The following is a 19119-nucleotide window of genomic DNA, read 5'->3' as shown; positions in this document are numbered from 1 at the left end:
CCCAAGTTGTGGATGCTGAAAAAGATTTAAAAATTTTTTTTTATAAAGTAAAAAAAAAAAAAAAAAAAAAAAAAGAAAGAAAGAAGAGTTTCTTCAATAAGAATGTTGGAGAATAAAAAAAACTCGCTACATTTCAGTACAAGAACATTTACTTCATTAAATGGTACATTAGACCTTATATCGACCGCTCGAAATAAAAAAAAATAAAAACAGAGAATTCCTAAAATTCACCACAGCAAATTGAAGAACAAAGCTGTCATCAGGTATCCTAAAAAGTTTATGAACCTCATATAACTTGGCTATGTTTTAAGTGTTTATTTCTGTTTTTGTAAAAATTTTGGTACACACCTCATTAGTAGATAACTATAATTTAGTTTGTCAGTAGGAAATATGATCCAAGACCAAAACAACATATATATTTTGAATGCAGAAATGTTGGCCTGCTAAAAAGTAACACATAGAAGTACAGGTGCTCTGGCCATCAAATTGAACAATGATGGTAGTTAAACCATGACCTTAACTTTCAAATGAAAAGGAAGAAAATTACTGGCATCTTAAAACAGAACTTCTGACTATAGATGATCAGTCAGGTTCCTTTTTCAAACAACTAATTATCGCTCAGCTACATGCAAATTTGCACCGTCTTAATCTCAACAAATGAGCAAAATATCAAAGCCATCAGTAAACAAGCTGATGGCAAAATAACTAGACAACACAAAAAGCAAAAACAAAAAGGTTGCTTTGAAAAGCAAAATTATACTATCTGTCAAAAGAGCTTTTGGTAGTTTAATTAAAAAATTAGTTAAGAAAACTGAAATCTACTCCAAATGTAACACACCACAATGGCAGCGACAACATGTTTGTTACCTCCACTGCCCAGTTTTCTGTTCCTGTATTGGTGCTTTTGTCTGCATGTTCAAAGAGACTTGTTTTCTTAGAGTACAACACTGATTATGGATAAAAATAAAAAAATAAAACTTCAAAAGATGCAGAACTATTCCTTTAATCTTTCTAAAAGCATATCTGACATTTTTGCACTGAGGTTTAAATTAAATGAACCTTCACAAGTCGGATTTTTCCAGTCTGGAGAAACAGATCTTCAAGAAGCAAAACATCAACGTGGAGAACACAAACTAAACGTCCATAGAATATTTTAAAAGTGTCAAAATTTAGGATACTTTCACATTCACTTCACTTTTAGAAAAGCACTTTCACTTTATAGATTTTTTTTAATAAGCTCCCTCCCCAAAAAGTAAAACCAACACACATTTGTGACTGCCTCCTAAAAAGAAAAAACATCATTGTAACATCCACCCCCCAGACTGCTCTGACAGTAGGAGACGATAATCACCAAAACTGCACCCCCACACATTAATGTCGCAATAAAACCTTTGAACTTCCTATTGTGACTAGCTGCAGTGGCAATTTAAAAACCCATCAAATCTTCTTTAAGTATGATAAATCAGACATTAATTATGTTGAGCTTCTAAGGATTCAAGAGGCCACTTGCTGATTTAAGAGCTCCATAGTCCACTGGCACTAAAGTGTGTTTAATATGCATTTTGTGGACTAATCTGGATATAAAAAGAATCCTAAGTGGTACAAAGTGATCGCGTGGTCACTACTGAGGTTAAAGGAGAATGATAAATGCCTCTATTTTTTTTTTTTGCTAACGTCAGCTGCTACTTCATATATTTAGTGTTTCATCTAATTACAAACTACAGTGATATGCATCCAATATTATATCCAACACGACAGCACCACGACACTAACAGAGTCTTAGCACACATTACAAGTGAGGATTCAAGTTATTACTCAGTAATCAGCAGTAAAAATATGATATGATGATATTGCTCTCATCAGGTGATCGTATTTCTGTAACGTTAAAAGCTCCTAATGACCCAGCTTCACTTTACTGCAAAGACCAGAGAGTTACATATTTTTCCCCAAACAGACTAAATCATGGTCTTTGCTCAAAGTTGTCCTTTCTACAGTATTTAAATGAATGAGGTCAAGGTTTCTGCTATTAGACTTGTATAAAGAAAGCCGCTACGCTCCCCCGAAATAGACTTATAAGTTTGCTATTGGATTAAGCTCAGGGTTGCATCTAGCGCAAGTGACCTCCAAGTCATATCTTTAGCTGTGTTGCTAAAACACTCCATTAGGTGGTGAGGATAATCCTTTACCCTGCCATATTCTAACATTCTTTTCCATATGAGGCATATTTCTGGCCATATAATCACTTCTCTATTGCTCCCAGTATCTTTAAACAGTTCTATCATAAGACGCAGGAAGAAATATACTGAGTGTGATTAGGATAAACACAGATTTAATTTTATTATAAGTTAGAAGGATCTGATTGGACTTAAAATTATGTTTTCAGTAATGTTATCTAAGATCAAATTGGTGCAACATCAATAAAAAATTATTTTTTCAGGGTTTTTTTTTTTTTAAATAATGGTTCAAGAAAGGTTAGCGGTGAAAGCGTTAGGAGTCTCCTTTAAAGACTACTTTTAATTCCAGCTAAACAACTTTTACAACACCGTAAAAAAACAACAACAAAAAAACAAGAGATTTAATAACATTTTACCAAATCAGTTGTAATTCTACATTGTTGGTACTTGTTTAGCACCAATTCTGCCTCTCCTCCAAAACACACTTGCTATAACACTAAATAACTGGTTTTATTTTAGCGCCTGACCAAAACTAGTTTGTCGACTCGGGGCCCAGTAATTACATGAAGCTGAGAGCAAGTGTCCAGATGCAAACAACCTCCTAAATTATTTGTGTAATGTTTTAGACTTTTTTTTTTTTTTCCGATTTTAATACGACTCCCAGAGTAGCACATGAATGAAATGTTCAGTTCGAGATGTTCATAACATGCTTAACTTTTGAAACATTTGCTTTTCTAATTTAGCTTTTCTTTCATTTCATCATCTCATTACATTAAATTATTTAATCTCTTGATGTTAGGCTCACTGAACGATTTTTCAGTAAGTTACAATTTTATTTAGCTTCAATACAGATTTTTATGTTTACTAGATTGCTAGTCATTTACAAGTGAATATTCCCTTGTTGGAGAGAGACTTAAAGTGGATCTGTTAAACTGTGATGTTAAATGCAATGAGGTCTAAAATGTGGGTGCACCTAACGTTTGTGCTGGTCCATCTGAGAAAATAAGTTAGGTACTCTACGGTAATAAGATAAGGGTTTTGTAAAGTACACTCTAAAACATTAATGTGGTTGTCCTTAAGCCACTTTGGCACTAATTTGACAGTAGAGTAATTATCTATTTGGAAAACCTCTTTGTGCTCAAGCTTTAACTTCCTGCATAAAATCCTGAAATGTTGCTTCAAATGTTCTTCATACTTTTGTTTTCTCATTATGGAAACAATTCGACGAAGTTAACCAGTTTTGTCCTGCAGCAAAACAACCCCGATGGTGTCAGTTAGAAGAAAGGAATTAACTTAAAGTTAAGGTCTGTAAAACAAGTAGTTTAACAGCAGTTCTGCCCCAAGGCTACACTACGCTACAGCAAAGTGGCACAAATAGACACTCCTACAAATGAATAGGCCAACGTCTGTGGCAAGAAGAATGGATAGATCAAGTTAATTTCATCAATTCTCCCTCTCCCACTAGTCTAATATTACATTGCCTCTTCCTCCAGGCCTTCCTTTCGGCATCGCTGCCTCTCATCTTCCTTCTCTCCTCTTGTCGCATACTAATGAGAAGGCTTTGTGCAGCATGCCACAAAGTGCAGCTTCTGACACAACACATACATCACTGTGAGAGCTGCGAGCTGGTCAGCACCATTCAGATGCCTCGGCTGTGGAACAAAAGCAGGGCTTTTTCCGAAAGCCATCACACGCGTTACATGGCAAGTAAGACACCTCAAAAACGGGGCACAAAAAAAAAAGAAAGGGCCACAACAAAAGTCCGGCATGTGAGCCTGATGGATGAAGAGATTATGAAACTACAATGGGCACTACTTGATTAAAGTCAATGTTATTTGTTTTCTTTCTTTTTTTTTTTTTTAGGAATTTCTTCCCATTTCTGTTTTGACATTCACTACACTTTCAAACAGCATAGAAGTTTCTTTGAAATTCCTATGTGGGTTAGAAAACTTTAATGTAAACACAAAAGATTCATTCTGAGTTAAATCTGTACAGAAACATGGAAACAAGGACTCAAAAAACAAAAACCTGATTAAAAAAGGGGTTTGCTGCATCTTAAAAAAAAAAAATGAATCACCAATGTTGTTTTTGTCTGCCTTCAAATTAGTCAGACAGCCTTGCAACTTCAGTTCGTTGATATACTTATATTTTCCACTAACTTAACTAGTGAGAGATCATATGTACCTCAATGAAAAAAAGATTACTCATACACAGAGTTTTAAAAAAATGATTTTCTAAATGTTTTAAAAATACAAATCACAAAAATTACAACACATTTCTATTCAACCTGCCCGAGTCAGTACTTTGTAAAACTATGTTTCATGCAAATTCGGTTGTTAATCTTTTGGTTTACGTTTCAACAGTTTTGTATATCTAGCTGCTGAAATTGTTGCTCATGCTTATCACAGAAAAGCTTAAGCTCAGCCAGACTGGATAAACAGCATCTGTCAACATCAATATTCAAATCTTGCCACAGATTCTCATTTGAATATAGGTCTGGACGTTTTAGTCATTCTAACATAAACATTTGTTCTTATCTAAAGCAATTTTTGTGTAGAAATGGCTGCATGGGGTTATAATCCTGCTGAAAAGTGACTCTCTTCCCCACTCATGTTTTTTTGCTAAGCTGAACAGGTCTTCCTACTGGACCGCAATGGCTTCACCTACATGTTTTTTCCATCAACTATAACCGACTTCCTTTCCCCTGCTGACAACAGACGCCCACATAGCAAGATTTGTAATTTACAGTGAGTGAGTGATTAAAAACTGACCAACAGTGTCAAGTTTTTAATTAGATCTTTTGTCTTGCATGACTGAAGGCATTTGAAATAACAACGTTCCCTATTGATGTGGCCACGTATCGTTACAGCAGGAGACCTTAATGTTAATGTACATCTGCTGAATAATAATTGCATTTTAGAGTCTGACCTATAAGAAAAATCAAAACATGCCTTAAATTGAGTACATGCTATCTTACATCGGTAATAAAGCTGGTGTTTATACTGACTTTTGTCTCAACTCTTGTTCCCAATAATCTCACCAGTTCAAAAGCCCATCGAAGCATTTGAACTAACGAGAATCAAGAAGCACAAAGTTCCTCTCTAGCGTTTCTATGTTGCTAGCTCTTTTACAGGACGTCAGCTGGTAAGAAGCAGGAGTTTGATTGGTTGGAGAAAATCAAAGTAATTTAGAGAAGAATAAAATGACTTGTAAATTATATGTTTTCTTGACGCTTTATAATTGATCAATTGTTAATTTTGACATTATTTATGAAAAAGTTAAACTTTTGTTTCTCTTCTTCCTGAGACTGAGGCGATTGGCCAATTTGACTTGACAGGGCGTGATCTGACAGTATACATGTGGATGCCATTTAGAAAGCTGCTGCTTTTTTTGACATCTTGGAAAACAAACTGGCTTTTTTCAGCAAAGTCAGAGCGATGATTCCCTGTTTTCCACACTACACCTCTCATTGTAAGAACATTCAGCCTAAGTACAAGGAATGTCCCAATTAAGATGTCCTATTGCTGATCGGATCTGAGCCACTGAAGTTTTTATCTTTGTATTAAGCATCTCCTCTTCTGCTCTGCAAGCTCTGCTACACGAGATCCATGCACCTCAGTGTGATGCAGAGCTACACAATGAAAAATTGATCCTATTAGCAGCAGCTGGGTAATAACACTGAGCAACCATGTGAGCTCAAAGTTTCTGCAGTAAAGCCAATTAAAGTTCACATCAGAGACCATACCTCCTAAAATAATTGCAAACTTATGCTAGAATGCCTGTGCAGCAGGATGCTGGATATGTGGTTGGACAGCACAGGGGTTGCCCTTACTCAAACACTTCTACAGGAAAGGTAAATTCCCAATATTCTCGTGCAGCAATTGGTAGGTCAACCAGGGTGTTGAATTTAATACACACTCTGTATTCCATTTTGCCATTTGCTAGTCCTGTGGAAATGTAGCTCATTTCTTTGAAGTTTCTCCACGGTGTATTGAAGAGGACTTTGGGTTCTAATTATAGCTTCTGAATAAGCTAAAAAAAAAAAAATCAAAATCAAAACAGATCTCAGAAATGTGTTTTAGCAAACCACAGCCCAAGTCAACTGAATGAGCACGATGTATCCTGTCAGTGTTTTTAACATTAGTTGTCTAATTAAATTGGGAGCACTAAACACACTTCTGTCTTTAAAGCACAAAAAGCTCAAACACACAGTGGCTGCCAGTGGCTGTTTTTGAAATACTTTCCCGTAGCAGATGTTAGCATAGCGTGGCTGTGGCAACATCTCCTGCCAACACTCTTTAAAGCAAGCTGCATTAAAGCTCAGCTGGCACAGCAGAGGAGCCGTCAGTACAGGGTGACATCAATCCTGGCCTAAGTGAGCCCCCCCCGTCTAAATACAAGCATCATTTGGGATCAGACGTTTCTAGACATATTCTTAATTTAACATCTGATGTGATGGGCATTTTTATTTATAGAGTCAAATTTAACTGTTGATGTTGCACAAACTATATTTTGTCATTTCAATATTAGTGTCCAAGTAAATCAGCAGGGGCAAAAAACAAAAGAAAAAAAAATAGTATATAAAGTCTTTTTTTTCTTGTGTTCTATGGTCTAGAATAAAGTTAATCCACTTGGAATATAAATGTATTGTGGAACAGTGGAATGAGATGTAGCTACAGTGTCTTGCAAAAGACTCCACATTATTGGAAAGTGGAAGGAAACTATTTTTTTCAAAATGTATTACAAATAAAAAATTTGAAAAGTGTGGCGAGCATTTGTTTTCAATTCCCCTGAGTCAAAATGTACTGTATGTCTCTATCAACTTTGCACATCCACAATATGAAATGTTTGGGTATTCTTTGAAAAACATCCGTAAACCTCGAGTGAGATGGAGTCTGAAAAGCAATTCTTAGTTGTTGCTGCCACCATTATGTATTAAAGTAGGTATTGTATTATGTGTTGGGAATACCAGTTTTCCTTCAAATAATTTACATCAGAGTATATATCCAATTCTCTGTCAGAATATCTTGAGTCTGAGTGATTTAAATAGAAATAAACTTGGTAAAGGCCAGTTATCTGGACAGGACATAACCAAGGTTTTGTTGTCTCCGTCAATGGATTTTGCTTCATTTTGAAATGATACTGAATTAGCTTATAATTTTTGTGATAAATACAAAACAAGTCAAAATTTCAGTGTCTGCTAAAGATTCCTCTTAGCTGCAAACTAGGTTGCGGCTTAATAATTCATAAACATTTTGTTGACTATGATGCATTCTGCTTTGTTGCTAAGCAGGCCAGAGCAAATTAAAATTAAAAGTTTAGTTACAAAATTACCTTGTCTGCATCCACTTTGCCTCGTATGAACTCCATCCTCCAGAACTGCAGCGCCTGCTCCAAAGAGAGGCCGATGCCTTTGAGGAAGAGACCGTACTGCATTCTGCCTCCGTGGCGGAGATGGTGCTGGTCTCTGAGCGCCTGGTGGAGCTGCCTCATACAGAGCGGGAAGGACTTCCCTGCAAGCTGAAAACACTCGACTTTTAATGATGGACAAAAAAATCTCCATAAAAAGTCACACGATAAAAAATTACTAACTTTGTTTTACACATGTATAATAAACAAAGCATGCTTATGAACGTCCCATTAATCACACTCAGGGACCACTTTCCAGTATATTTTAGAGGTTTCCCTGTTTCAGCACACCTGACTGAAAATAAATGGGTTGTTAACAACCTTCTACTGGAACTTAATGACATGCTGAGGAGGTAATTTAATCATCTAAATATGGTCTGTTGAAGCAAGAAAACATCTAAAACATGTAGCACAGTTAGAGCAGAGGGCCTGGATTAAGGTATGAAACGGTACTCATCGCATCACTAAGAAGAAAATACCTTCTTGCTAAATCAAACATTAAGTACAGTGAGGCTCTTGGTCATTTTTTTTGGCTAAAACAAGGAACTGTGAACTTTCTGTATTTTTCTCCAGGCACTTTAATATGTCACCACTAAGTGACAAGATATTCTATAAGCATCCCATTTTTACCTTTTATCTTCTAATAAATAAAACCTGGCATTCTAATCAGACGTGATCAGAAAGACTTACTGAATCGATCTGCTCCAAGGAGATTTTCCCAACATTTTTTTGGACGCTGTAATCCTGTCCCAAATAGGAATGGCTGAAATAAGACAATAAAGCATCAGGTCTGTTTTTCTCAAATAAATACAGTTGCCATTAGAACTCAAAGTAGCATAAAATCTGTTTATGGTGGTTGAGACCATACAGCCTTTTCTGATCTCCTTCCAAACCCAATTAAGGCCAGTGCTGAGCCAGAGTCCAAAATGATTGGGCAGCAAATCATATAATATTCTGCCCACTATAAAGATTACTGACATAGCTATTTATCTCAACAACCTATCCACTAATCCCCAACACCACTCTGGGATAATCCCTTCTTCCACCGGTGTATTTGGGTTTTTACTTTTAAGGCAAAAATAAACACCTTCAGCTGTTTTACTAAAACAAAGATAAACTCTCCTGCTATTTTGCAAGGATATTTCATTATTTCCTGCTACTAAATCTAGATTGAAATAGCCAAAAATTGCACACAGCTTTAATAAAATTGAGCCACATGTAGTTAACTGTAGCTTTCCAAAGCCCATTTACGATTACAAGCATCGTTAGGTAATACACCGGCTGTTTTAAAACAGACAATATGATGTTCAACTAATGTTATTATATTAGTACTGATGCATCATTTGGAAAAAAACATCAGTGTGACAAAAAGAAATCCCCTTTAATTCAGGAAAATATAATCAAACCAGATTACGAGGTTGACTCAGACATTCAACACAGGACACAAATTCAAAATAAATTCTGCAGAATTTGACTAAGATCAAAATTGTTCTTTTAAATTGATCAAACTGCAAATTGTGTCCGTTAGTGACAACAAATGTATGTTCGCACATTTGCTATAAGGAATATTCCATAAAACGATCTGGTGAACACATTTAGACAGAGTTCAGCTTCACTAGCATGACTGCTAACTGGACAATTGGACACTCAAACACCTGACCTTCATCAGTCAGTAAACACACCATACCTAACAGTAAACTGGTCAACATCACTCTTCAGCGTTGATGTTGCTATTTAAGGTAATAGTAGCCGTTTTACTGGGGTGTTTAAAGAACAAAGTTGGAGTAAACAACAGGTGTAAGTGCCTATTTAACATTTAATTTTCTATGCAGAGTCTGGTAATAACAGAAAAGTTAAATGGAGTTAGCATTTTATCAATTTGAGCTTTCAACTTCTGTCATGAAAGGTAAAGGGTCTATATTCTCTAAGGAAAACACAGAGGTTGTGCGTGGTTAACAATGAGTGCAATAGACATATGTCATCTGTGCAATTATTTAGATCTGTGATGTTTACTCCAGTGATCAAAAATAAGTCACACAGAAAGTTCTGACTTTCTGTCCATTAAAGACACAGTTTTAGATTCAAGCCGCGATAAAAGTTGGAATTAAAGCGGTCTATGAAAACCAAAACTTTGGAGATCAGAGTTCAAGATGATTCAATATTCTTTTCTTAATCAGCTGTCAAAATGACAAAAAATAATTACTACTGTAATTTTTGAAGAGTTTCCCTGATTATAAGTCATGACAAATGCTGACAGTTTCTTTGACAACTAACTGACCACATGACAACATCACAGCTCTGGGGTGTCTGTTATCAGGAATATAAAACTGTGCATTTGCAGAAACAAGTGAAAATAAAATATCATGCAGCATCGCACCCCAATGGTGATGAAGAATTACATCAGTAAATGACAGATTTACTCAACAACACTTCAAGAGCACATTTGATGTTCATTCGTGACAATATTCTTTTTCCAACAAGAAAAGCAACAAAGTTTTTAATCCTACTGCTTACCTGAGGTGGTTAAGAAGCGGTTGGAGACGCTCATCAGAATGCACCGCTGGTAGGGAGCGGGCTGTCAACTGCAGAAAAGATGGGCATCACATGAATAATGTCTTGGTCAAAGGATTAGGAAAACCTAAGGCTGCAGATCAGTACAACCAAACTGCTTAAAGGCATTTCCACTGAAAACTTGAGACAACATCTTTTAATTATAGCCCCAGTGTTTCTCAGCTTTTTTTTTTTTAATTTAAACTGAATAAAAACATTTCTTAAAATGGGCAATGCCTTCATTGAATGAACCTGATTGTAGTTCTAACTCTTTTAGAAGGTAATCTTATTTGTTTACCAGACAGAACGTGTTTTAGCTGATGCGATTAGCAATTGCAATATTTAAAACAAAGATCATTCACACAAAGCTTGTGTGGTGGGGACCAGACAGTTATCTTGGGAGTGTGAAAGACTTTAAAGTGCAAATAGATGTAAAACCCATACCATCTTTAAAACATCTGTACCACATAAAATAACTGTCAAATGATGTCTGACAACTTCTGACTATTTCTGGTTTTGGTATTCAAATGCTGCTTTAGCCTCAGAACAAACCAGCTCAGTTTGATTTCAAAGCAAACCTTCACTACTCAAATAAAACAATGGTGTAAATACATCTTTTGTTCAGAGCGGGTTTTTTTTTTTTTTTTGTATGTTATGCATTTTCCAAAATTTACTTTTGTTGTTGTGAGTGGAAGAAAATACCCAACACAGAAACACAATAGCAGATTTCCAGAAAAGTTCAAATAATTTGGGACAATTATTCCATTTCAGCAGTTAGCGATCCAGATAATTACTTGGAAATGGAAGAATGGCTAAACCAAGCTGCTCTTTGTTTTTTGTTCTTTTTTTCCATTTGCATTAGCTTGTGCTTTCTGTCCTTTGATTGTGGACTTGTGCTTTGATAAACCAGAATCAAATACATCAGGCTCACTTTGCCAACAATAGGACATCTGCACCTAAAAGTGTGTTAGATTGAGGAGGAAGCAAAGAATTGATTTAGTTTTTTTTTTTTTTACTTTCAGACAAAAAGCACAGCCTGTGAAAGCTCTCATGCTTTGTTACTCAGCAGGCACCAACATAAGAAGTTATTTTTTAACCATCATCTGAAATCACACTTCTATAAATCAGGTGATCATATAGTTCACTTTGCCAGGAGTTTTAAATGAGTTTAAGCTGCAAAAAGTCATTTTAGATTATGTTCTGAGCAGAATCCAATGTTTGCACTACATGATAAAATACTGATTGAAGGAGGTTTCTGAACAGAGCATAATGCTAATAAAAAACTGGATTTTTGGTTATGTTGCATTTCTTGTGCACAGAAAATAAACTTTTAAGACAGACTAAAATGATAAATGAGAACTACTGGATTTCATTTTGCTTAGCCATGACGCATTGAATTAAATTAGTTCAGATTTGGTTAGGAGACCTAAACCTCTGAGTCACTGTCCATTAATTATAATTAGAGTTTTGAGGTTAGACGTCTTTGTTAACAAATAAATCCAGGGCATAATAGCATTACATAGAGACATAAAAAAATAAGTACCACCATGATGATAATGAAATTAATGATGTAGCACTATGACATCAACATGCTTTCTTAAGGCTCATTGCTTTGGTGCAATGTGGATGCCTGGAACTGGTGTAACGGGTATGGATGCCTTCACATAGAAACTGCTTTCAGATTTAAAATGTCACTCCAATCAGCTGCTGGTAGTGACAACTAATCCATCTGTGAGGCATCCTGAGAGTCAAGTGATCTTTATAATGACTGTCAGTTGCCCTGGCAACTGCCTGATAACAACAATGTTCTCCTCGTGCCCTCACAGCAGTGGCCATTACAGCCATCCCAGCTCTTTGTGAACTGGACCATTTTTATGAGGTACTTAACTTTTTATTTCACAATGAATGTGAACATTAACACCATCTCTGACATTAAGTCCCAGAATGTACCCCGCTTCTTGGGATGAGCCAATGACATTAGGCCATCAAAATCAACAAAAGCTACAATATCATACCTTAGATACCTACACCAGGAATCAAAGTCAGCCAAATTTCCCACAAGTGGCTCTAATCAATTATCAAATTAGGGCTGCAACTAACAATTATTTTGGTAACTAATTGTTCTATTGATTATTCTGACAACAGCATACAAAACTGTCACATTCTTCAAATTTTTCATTTAAGCACTTCAAAAAAAAATACAAATAATTACATTCCTTTGTTTTAAAATAAGAATATATATATTTTGTTGCCTAAAAAACAGCATGTAGCAAATAATTACACCAAAAAGTGAAAAGCTCAGGGCTTTCTGTTTGACTTATCAATATAGTGTATGGCTAATCTGTTAATTATTTTATTTTTTCACAAAATGTGCGTAATAGTTTTTTTTTTTATTATTATTTATTTTCTTATTACATCATTTGAACAGGTGAAGCAAAACCTTTGCCACTCCAGTTCTGGGTAGAAAGTTTTTACACAAAGGGTATTTTTTTTATTTTAAATAAAAATGTGTATATTTTGTACACTTTTGATTTAATTACTGCTCGGAACATGGTCTTCTTGTGAGTCTGTATGTTCCAGACGATGATTAGTCCATTTCTAAATTAGTTGACAATTATTTGAATAATTGATTCATCATGATTAATCTAACTGATTGTTTCAGCCCAACATCAAACACATAAAAAATTGGAATGAAAGGTGGGTCCTACGCAAGTCCATCCATCAAAACTAAGAATATTCACAATTTCTCCAACAAAATTCAGGCAAAGTTTAGGGACACAAGTTTCGATGTATTCATGAGGAAGAAATCACAAAGTTCCCCAATTTTCTATAACATCACAAACTACTACCTCAATCAAAGAACATGCAGTACCTTCTTTCTCTTTTGTGTTCTAACCTGGAATCAGTCAGAACTCAATTTGGCAGGTCAGACTTTTGAAGAAAACTGAAATCTGTCTCGGCCAAGAAAAGTCTAAACGTGGATTTGTTAATACTTCTGTCACTTCCTCCAATAGAAAGTCTCTTCAGATCAGCTGTGAAGCATCTAATCTACAGAGGTTGTGTTTCATTTATCATACCAAACTACTGACTTTGGCTGCTAAATGAAGCTGTTGCCTGATCTGCAGGCTGGATTCCTCCCCAGCACAGAACTGCAGTTGTCACCTCGCATGAATAACAAGGAATGCCTCTGGTTCCAAAAAAGCTGCACTTCTACTCCCTCAGGTTATTAAGAGCAAAACATGAGCCCCTAGATGCTGCACAACCATGGACCACCCCAACCCCTGCTACGCCTAAAAAAAAAAACAAAAAAAAAAAACATCAGGCCTGCAGGGACAATAAGCTTTTTCCTACTAGCTGTTGCCAGTCTTCCCTCCAGACATTTAATGTCATGTGTGCACACTAATTCTTCTCATTTAAACGCCGCATTTCTCCAATTTCCCTCAAGGCAACAAAGTCAACAGATGCAATTTACCAATCTGCCTCATGAAGTCAAGCTTTTAGTAAACAATGTGCATTAAAATAAACTACATGTGCTCAAACAAGCACTTGAACTTGTAGTGCAGTGAGTGTTCTTAACGCCATAAGAAATGTGTGCTCTTGCGCTTTTCTGACATTTGATTTGCGGGACTGCAACGTTACAGCCTTTCAATCATTTTGTGTGGTTTAAATACAAAACATCCATCAGTACTTACTGCAAGAGCTTTAGAAAGCCTCGTGCGGAAATCGTTGAGAACAATGGTGACGATTTCGTTGTGAGGGATGTATGCATAGCCTTCTTTGAGGTACACTTTTCTTGTCCGCACCAGGTCGAGAGCATCTTGAAAAGGAACCTTTAAAGAACACATATTTGATTAATAGCAAAATCTGACTCGAAAGTGCATCGCAACCACCTAAAATGAAATAATTTATACAAAAATACCCAGGATTAAAGGGATTTGGGGATTGACAGAGTGCTGTTTACTTGAAGATTTACACAAATTTCAGAGCTGTTAGGGAGAATGATTTACATTCTACTCAATGGAATGTAAATTAGAGTCAATTAGCAGGCCAAGGCAACTTGCCCACTTTGTGTTCATGTTCTGAACTGACTGCAGATTGAAATGCACTCAGATATTACAATTTTTCTTTTTACTATGTCAACTATAAGTTATAATTTTATACTTCAACCGGTTCTACACATTATGAATGTGGTTGCCAATGACCTTTTTTTTTTTAATTCATCTAAATTTACATTTAGCCTCAATGTGGTGTTGACAATTAAATCCCCACTTCTTTATGAGTTTCCTAACAGAAAACCTGTGGGGGATTTACTCAAAGCCAAAGCATTTGGAGCTGTTCAGTACGTCTCTTGGGGTTCATTTGGTAATTTTATTACATGCCAAACACTTTTGGGAATTATGGGCTAAAATGTAAAGTAACGCTTCGTCAGACCATAACACATTATTCCAGATGGTTTTGGGAGGTTTTTGTCAAGTCTTTGGACAAAATATTTCCGTATGTAGCCCCACTTCATAGTCAAAACAGATATAGAACAAAACCAGTTGTTTGACAAAAAACTCTGAACATATTTAGTCAATTTTCAGAAAAAAACATCTGGTTTGTGTAATGTTGCATTTGTGTCTCTTTTCTCCCGTTATGGATGCTGGTCTTTACAGCATCAAAAATCTTTATACTGAGTCGCACCTTTATGAAATAAGATGAATTTTGACCCATGACTTTAAGTAATGTAAACAATATTTAATTGAAAGCTGTCTGGACATTTGAATCGTATTTCAGATGTCCAGATGAAACAAGGGAAATAAACTTGCTTGTTGTGACTTCATCAGACTTACAATAAAACAAAGGTGAATCAACAAGACTGAATGCTGGAACTGAATCAAAAGGTGTTTCAAAACAACATTAGTGTGTGTAAACTCATGGAATTGAGTTATGACACCTTTTTTTTTTTTTCAATTTCCTCCATACCACATGAGTTTGTTTTTCGTTTGAACTGTGCACGATATACAATAATAAAAAAAAAATATCAGGCTTATTTCTTTCCATCACAAGAATGAAAGCCACTGTGCAGAAATGTGTTTCCTTAAAATGTGCATTTATAACTCAAGACTTTAATATTTTTTCTTAAAATACTTACTATAAATGTCCTAAAATGTGTTTTTCCTTTTCTCAGGTTTATGGCATGATTTAAAAATAAAACAATCTGGAGAAATCTCTTTGGTCTGGATGAGACAGAAAGACATTGGAAATTGTGTGTAGTTTCTGGAAAAGCGCGGAACGCAGGTTATTCATATATTAAAACATGCTGAAAGCTGCCACCTACTCAGGTTAAAAGTTCACAAACTGTACAGGAAAAAAATATAGAAATGTGTCCAGTGAACAAGACCTTATTTGGAAATATTGTCCACATGAGACATATTGAATCCTACAACATTCATGTAGAAATTAATTGATATTTATTATAGCGTCTGTTATAATAGGCACATATTAACAGTTGATCACTTTGTACATAAATTCTAGGTGAATACTTGGTGCTTAAAATTGCACTTGTGAAAGTGCAATTAACACCATCATCAGTCTCAATGAAAAGAAATGAGTAACTCACTTTGTAGAAATCCTGTTCCTCCACCTTGACTCCACTGGCAGCAGAGCTGGAGATGGTAAGTTTCTCCCTCAGATTATCCTTCTCCTCAGCACTAATCTGAAAGATTATCAGGAAGTTTCAGCATTCATGGGTTTCAGCTTTAAAGGCTGAACCAGTGTAAATAAACTGACTTTTTTTTTTAATTAGCACACTTCTATCCTCATTTGATGTTACTTGACGTCAAATGAAGTCAAGTAACGTCAAAAGACGTCAAGTGACCTCTTATGCATTTTAGCATTCATCAACATATACACCGTTAATAACATATCTCTCAATTGAGGATTTAGAGACTACATGTACAGACAAAAGGAATGTACATAGTGTTTAGTAAAGTATTTTATTACTTTACAAAGACAAATAATTAAGTCCTTTGTGATTAGGATGCATGAGACATAACTTGCAAAAGTCAAATGTGACAAAACATATTTCCAAAATGCATTACATTTTAATAGCAGTACTTTAAAAAGCTGCAACAACTCCAGCTGAAAGTCAGCCTGTGGATACCATTCAGGGACTCAATGATCAAACTGCCCCACCTAGTGGACAACAAAACACTGTGCAGCCATTATAGAGCGCTCACAACCTACTGCCTGCTCCTCTCGCTTTACAGTCAGAGATTGAATTGGAAACATAAAATACAATATGAAACCCTGAAAGTTAAATCTGTTTGTATTTTTACAATCCTTCCACCTTTTTTCAGTCTCCTTTCAACAAAAACGTTTTGCTATCAGTTTCCTCATTTTGTGTATGTCAGTAACTGAAAGTTTAAAAGTTCTTACAGAGTATCTATTAAACAAATTGCCTTATGTAAGATGAGGATATACTATGTTTTATGGAAATATGCAATAAAACATATTTGATGCAAATCAAATATTTGCTTACAAATCTAACTGTAATACTCTTATTAACCCACAAGCCCTTTTAGCACACCAGCACAAAGATAAAATATTTTACATGAGGTAAAAGGTATTTCAAAGTTCTGAAATATCTAATGTAAAGAGTGTATTTACTAAAATGGAAACAAATACAAACACTTACTGTATTGTACTGGAGATTATTCTTGTGGAGAAATTCTAGTTTTTCACCACCATCCAGTTTTCTAAAGCGGTATTTGAAGAGATCGACTTCCTGTTGAATAAACCAGCGTCTCAGATCTTCCCTGCAACATCAATGGAAAAAGTGTTAGCTGCATTGTAACTTCTCTATGTACAAGATAATTAAAGTCAACTTACGTTTGACAGTAGGCCAGTCTCAGAATGAAGTGCGAAATGTGGTCTTTTCTGCGTTTTTCGGTCTGGTCCTTAGCGTCCTTAAGTTAGATAACAGATCATTTATCAACCCATTAAAATACAGGTTCTGACATGACAAGAAAAGAGGGCTGCACAGTTGGTAGAGCTGTTGCCTTGCAGCGAGAAGGTTCCCAGCCCCGGTCTTTCTGCATGGAGTTTACATGTTCTCCCTGTGCATGCGTGGGTTTTCAAGTCCCTTTTATATCCACAATCCCTAAAGCTTCCTCTGATAGCACATATAGTCTATGGTCTCAGCAGATGATCGTGATAAAATTCTCAAATTATCTGAAGGGGGGTTAACTGCAGAACAGTGCCAAAGAAGTCTGTGGTTTAAGAGTAGCTTAACAAAGGAATGCTACGATTGTACATACCTGGATGTATATGTGCTTTAGAAGCACATCTTGCTACAGTCCAAACCTTGTGAATTTCTCCTCAACTGTTGAATCAGTTTTGCTTCACAATTTTGTCAATGCTGCAGTTATCCAGATGGCGTGTGCATCTACCACTACCACTCACCTTTTCATTAATATAACATCTTACAGTACTCTGAAACAGCCAACTCTGGCTTACTCTACTTGTGGAGGGTGTCATAACTGTCTTCTGGTCAATATCAAGTTGCATTTTGCCCTGTGATTGTGTAGGTAGTAACATGACATTTCTGCATTAAAAATCTAATTTTAAATTTTTCTTCAAATATTTTCATTTTCTGGTGACATAAATATAGGCTTGAAATATGATGCACCGGTAAAGTAACAAAAAAAAATGTTATTTTCACTGAATTACTGACATAAATCATTTCAATTATATACCAATATGTTCAAATGCATCTAAATGGTGTTTCATTATATTCACACCAACCTGTGGAAAGTTCAGCGTTCTAATCTCATTATCGAGTTTTTTCAAGTAGTCATCATTTAGTTTCACATAGCTGACTCCCAAATTCTCCACAGTCTTCAGCACTGCAGTAGAATTAAGGAAAGAAAATACATATGGAAGCACATTAAAATTAAGACACATACAGACAAGTAAACAACACCTGTTACAAAAAAAATATCTGTTTAAATAGAGAATAAAGAGATTACAGTGAGTCTTACATTTCAGTCTATCAACAGCAAAACTCTCAAATTCAGAGAGGGAGATGTTTTCCAGTGGAGGTTGTGCGTAGAACTGCAGAGGCTGTGAATAGAGCTCAGCCTTGAGGTCAGTAACAGCCCTGGGTTTTTTGCTAGAAAACTGCATGGTGCCTAGTGGTTACATAAACAAATTATCCGAAATATGCAGATACAAAACAAGCTGAGTCGTCAAGTTTTTACAATTAGAATAACACATTTTTTTTACTCTATGTGCACACATTGATGCACCAATGTCTGTATAAAAAAAAAGAAAAAAAAAGAAACCTTGTGTAAAATGTTTAAACACCACATAGTCAATTTTATACCGTATACAGAAGAAGAGAACTGAATAAAAGTACGATACATAGCATAGCTATTACCAGCTCGAACATACGTGCCAGCTGATCGCAGTTTTTTTTATATACAAAATGCGAGAATTGTTATATTTACATTGCAAAACGTTGTCAGCTAGAGCCTCTGCTTTCAATTCACCAGCACTTCAAAAAGCCACCGATGCTAACGACGCTAATAAATGTTACCACGCAATGAGTTGAAGCAAGTATCATTAAATAAGTGCAAATAAACTTTAATATACCCGATGTCTAACCTAATAAAAGTCAATCAAACCAACACATTCACCAACGTTGATAAAGTCTCTTGTGACAAACACAAATAAATTCTCAATAAAACTACTTTCCCGTCGAACAGTCTGAAAGCTAGCATGTGACATTTAATGGAGACATAAACGAATTAGCTCAAAACGAATAGTACAAACAACAGTAATACAAATATTTTCTATAACGTTACCAACAAGACGAGGAAGCAGGCTCTGCAGCGTCCAATCCCGCCAAATAAAAGTGGACTGTTCAACAGACGCGGCTAAACTGTGACGTAGCAGGAAGAGAAACGCTTACGTATAAAGTGAGCGCTCGTTTTGTCACTCC

General features: G+C 35.7%; 1 protein-coding gene across 2 annotated transcripts in view; it reads right to left on the bottom strand.

Annotated features, from left to right (window-relative positions):
* prim2 (DNA primase subunit 2) overlaps positions 1–19088 on the bottom strand; it is a 27265-nt gene extending 8177 nt beyond the window's left edge. The window contains exons 1-10 of one of the 2 annotated variants that reach the window (XM_015060685.1): positions 18983–19088; positions 18158–18307; positions 17916–18022; positions 17007–17083; positions 16813–16933; positions 15736–15831; positions 13826–13963; positions 10098–10165; positions 8274–8346; positions 7509–7694 (exon numbers count right to left, since the gene is read on the bottom strand). In XM_015060685.1, coding sequence (XP_014916171.1) covers positions 7509–7694; positions 8274–8346; positions 10098–10165; positions 13826–13963; positions 15736–15831; positions 16813–16933; positions 17007–17083; positions 17916–18022; positions 18158–18302 — 1011 coding nt within the window. In that variant the 5' untranslated portion in view covers positions 18303–18307; positions 18983–19088. The remainder of the gene's footprint in view (positions 1–7508; positions 7695–8273; positions 8347–10097; positions 10166–13825; positions 13964–15735; positions 15832–16812; positions 16934–17006; positions 17084–17915; positions 18023–18157; positions 18308–18982) is intronic. The other variant, XM_015060693.1, reaches the window with a different exon arrangement.
* Between the last annotated feature and the right edge of the window lie 31 nt (positions 19089–19119).

The sequence above is a fragment of the Poecilia latipinna genome, unplaced genomic scaffold (assembly GCF_001443285.1).
Source record: "Poecilia latipinna isolate Pla-1442-1.1 unplaced genomic scaffold, P_latipinna-1.0 Scaffold67, whole genome shotgun sequence".
NCBI classification, from domain to species: Eukaryota; Metazoa; Chordata; class Actinopteri; order Cyprinodontiformes; family Poeciliidae; genus Poecilia; species Poecilia latipinna.
The sequence above is the reverse complement of the archived record's forward strand: the minus strand, read 5'-3'. Positions and strand labels throughout refer to the sequence as shown.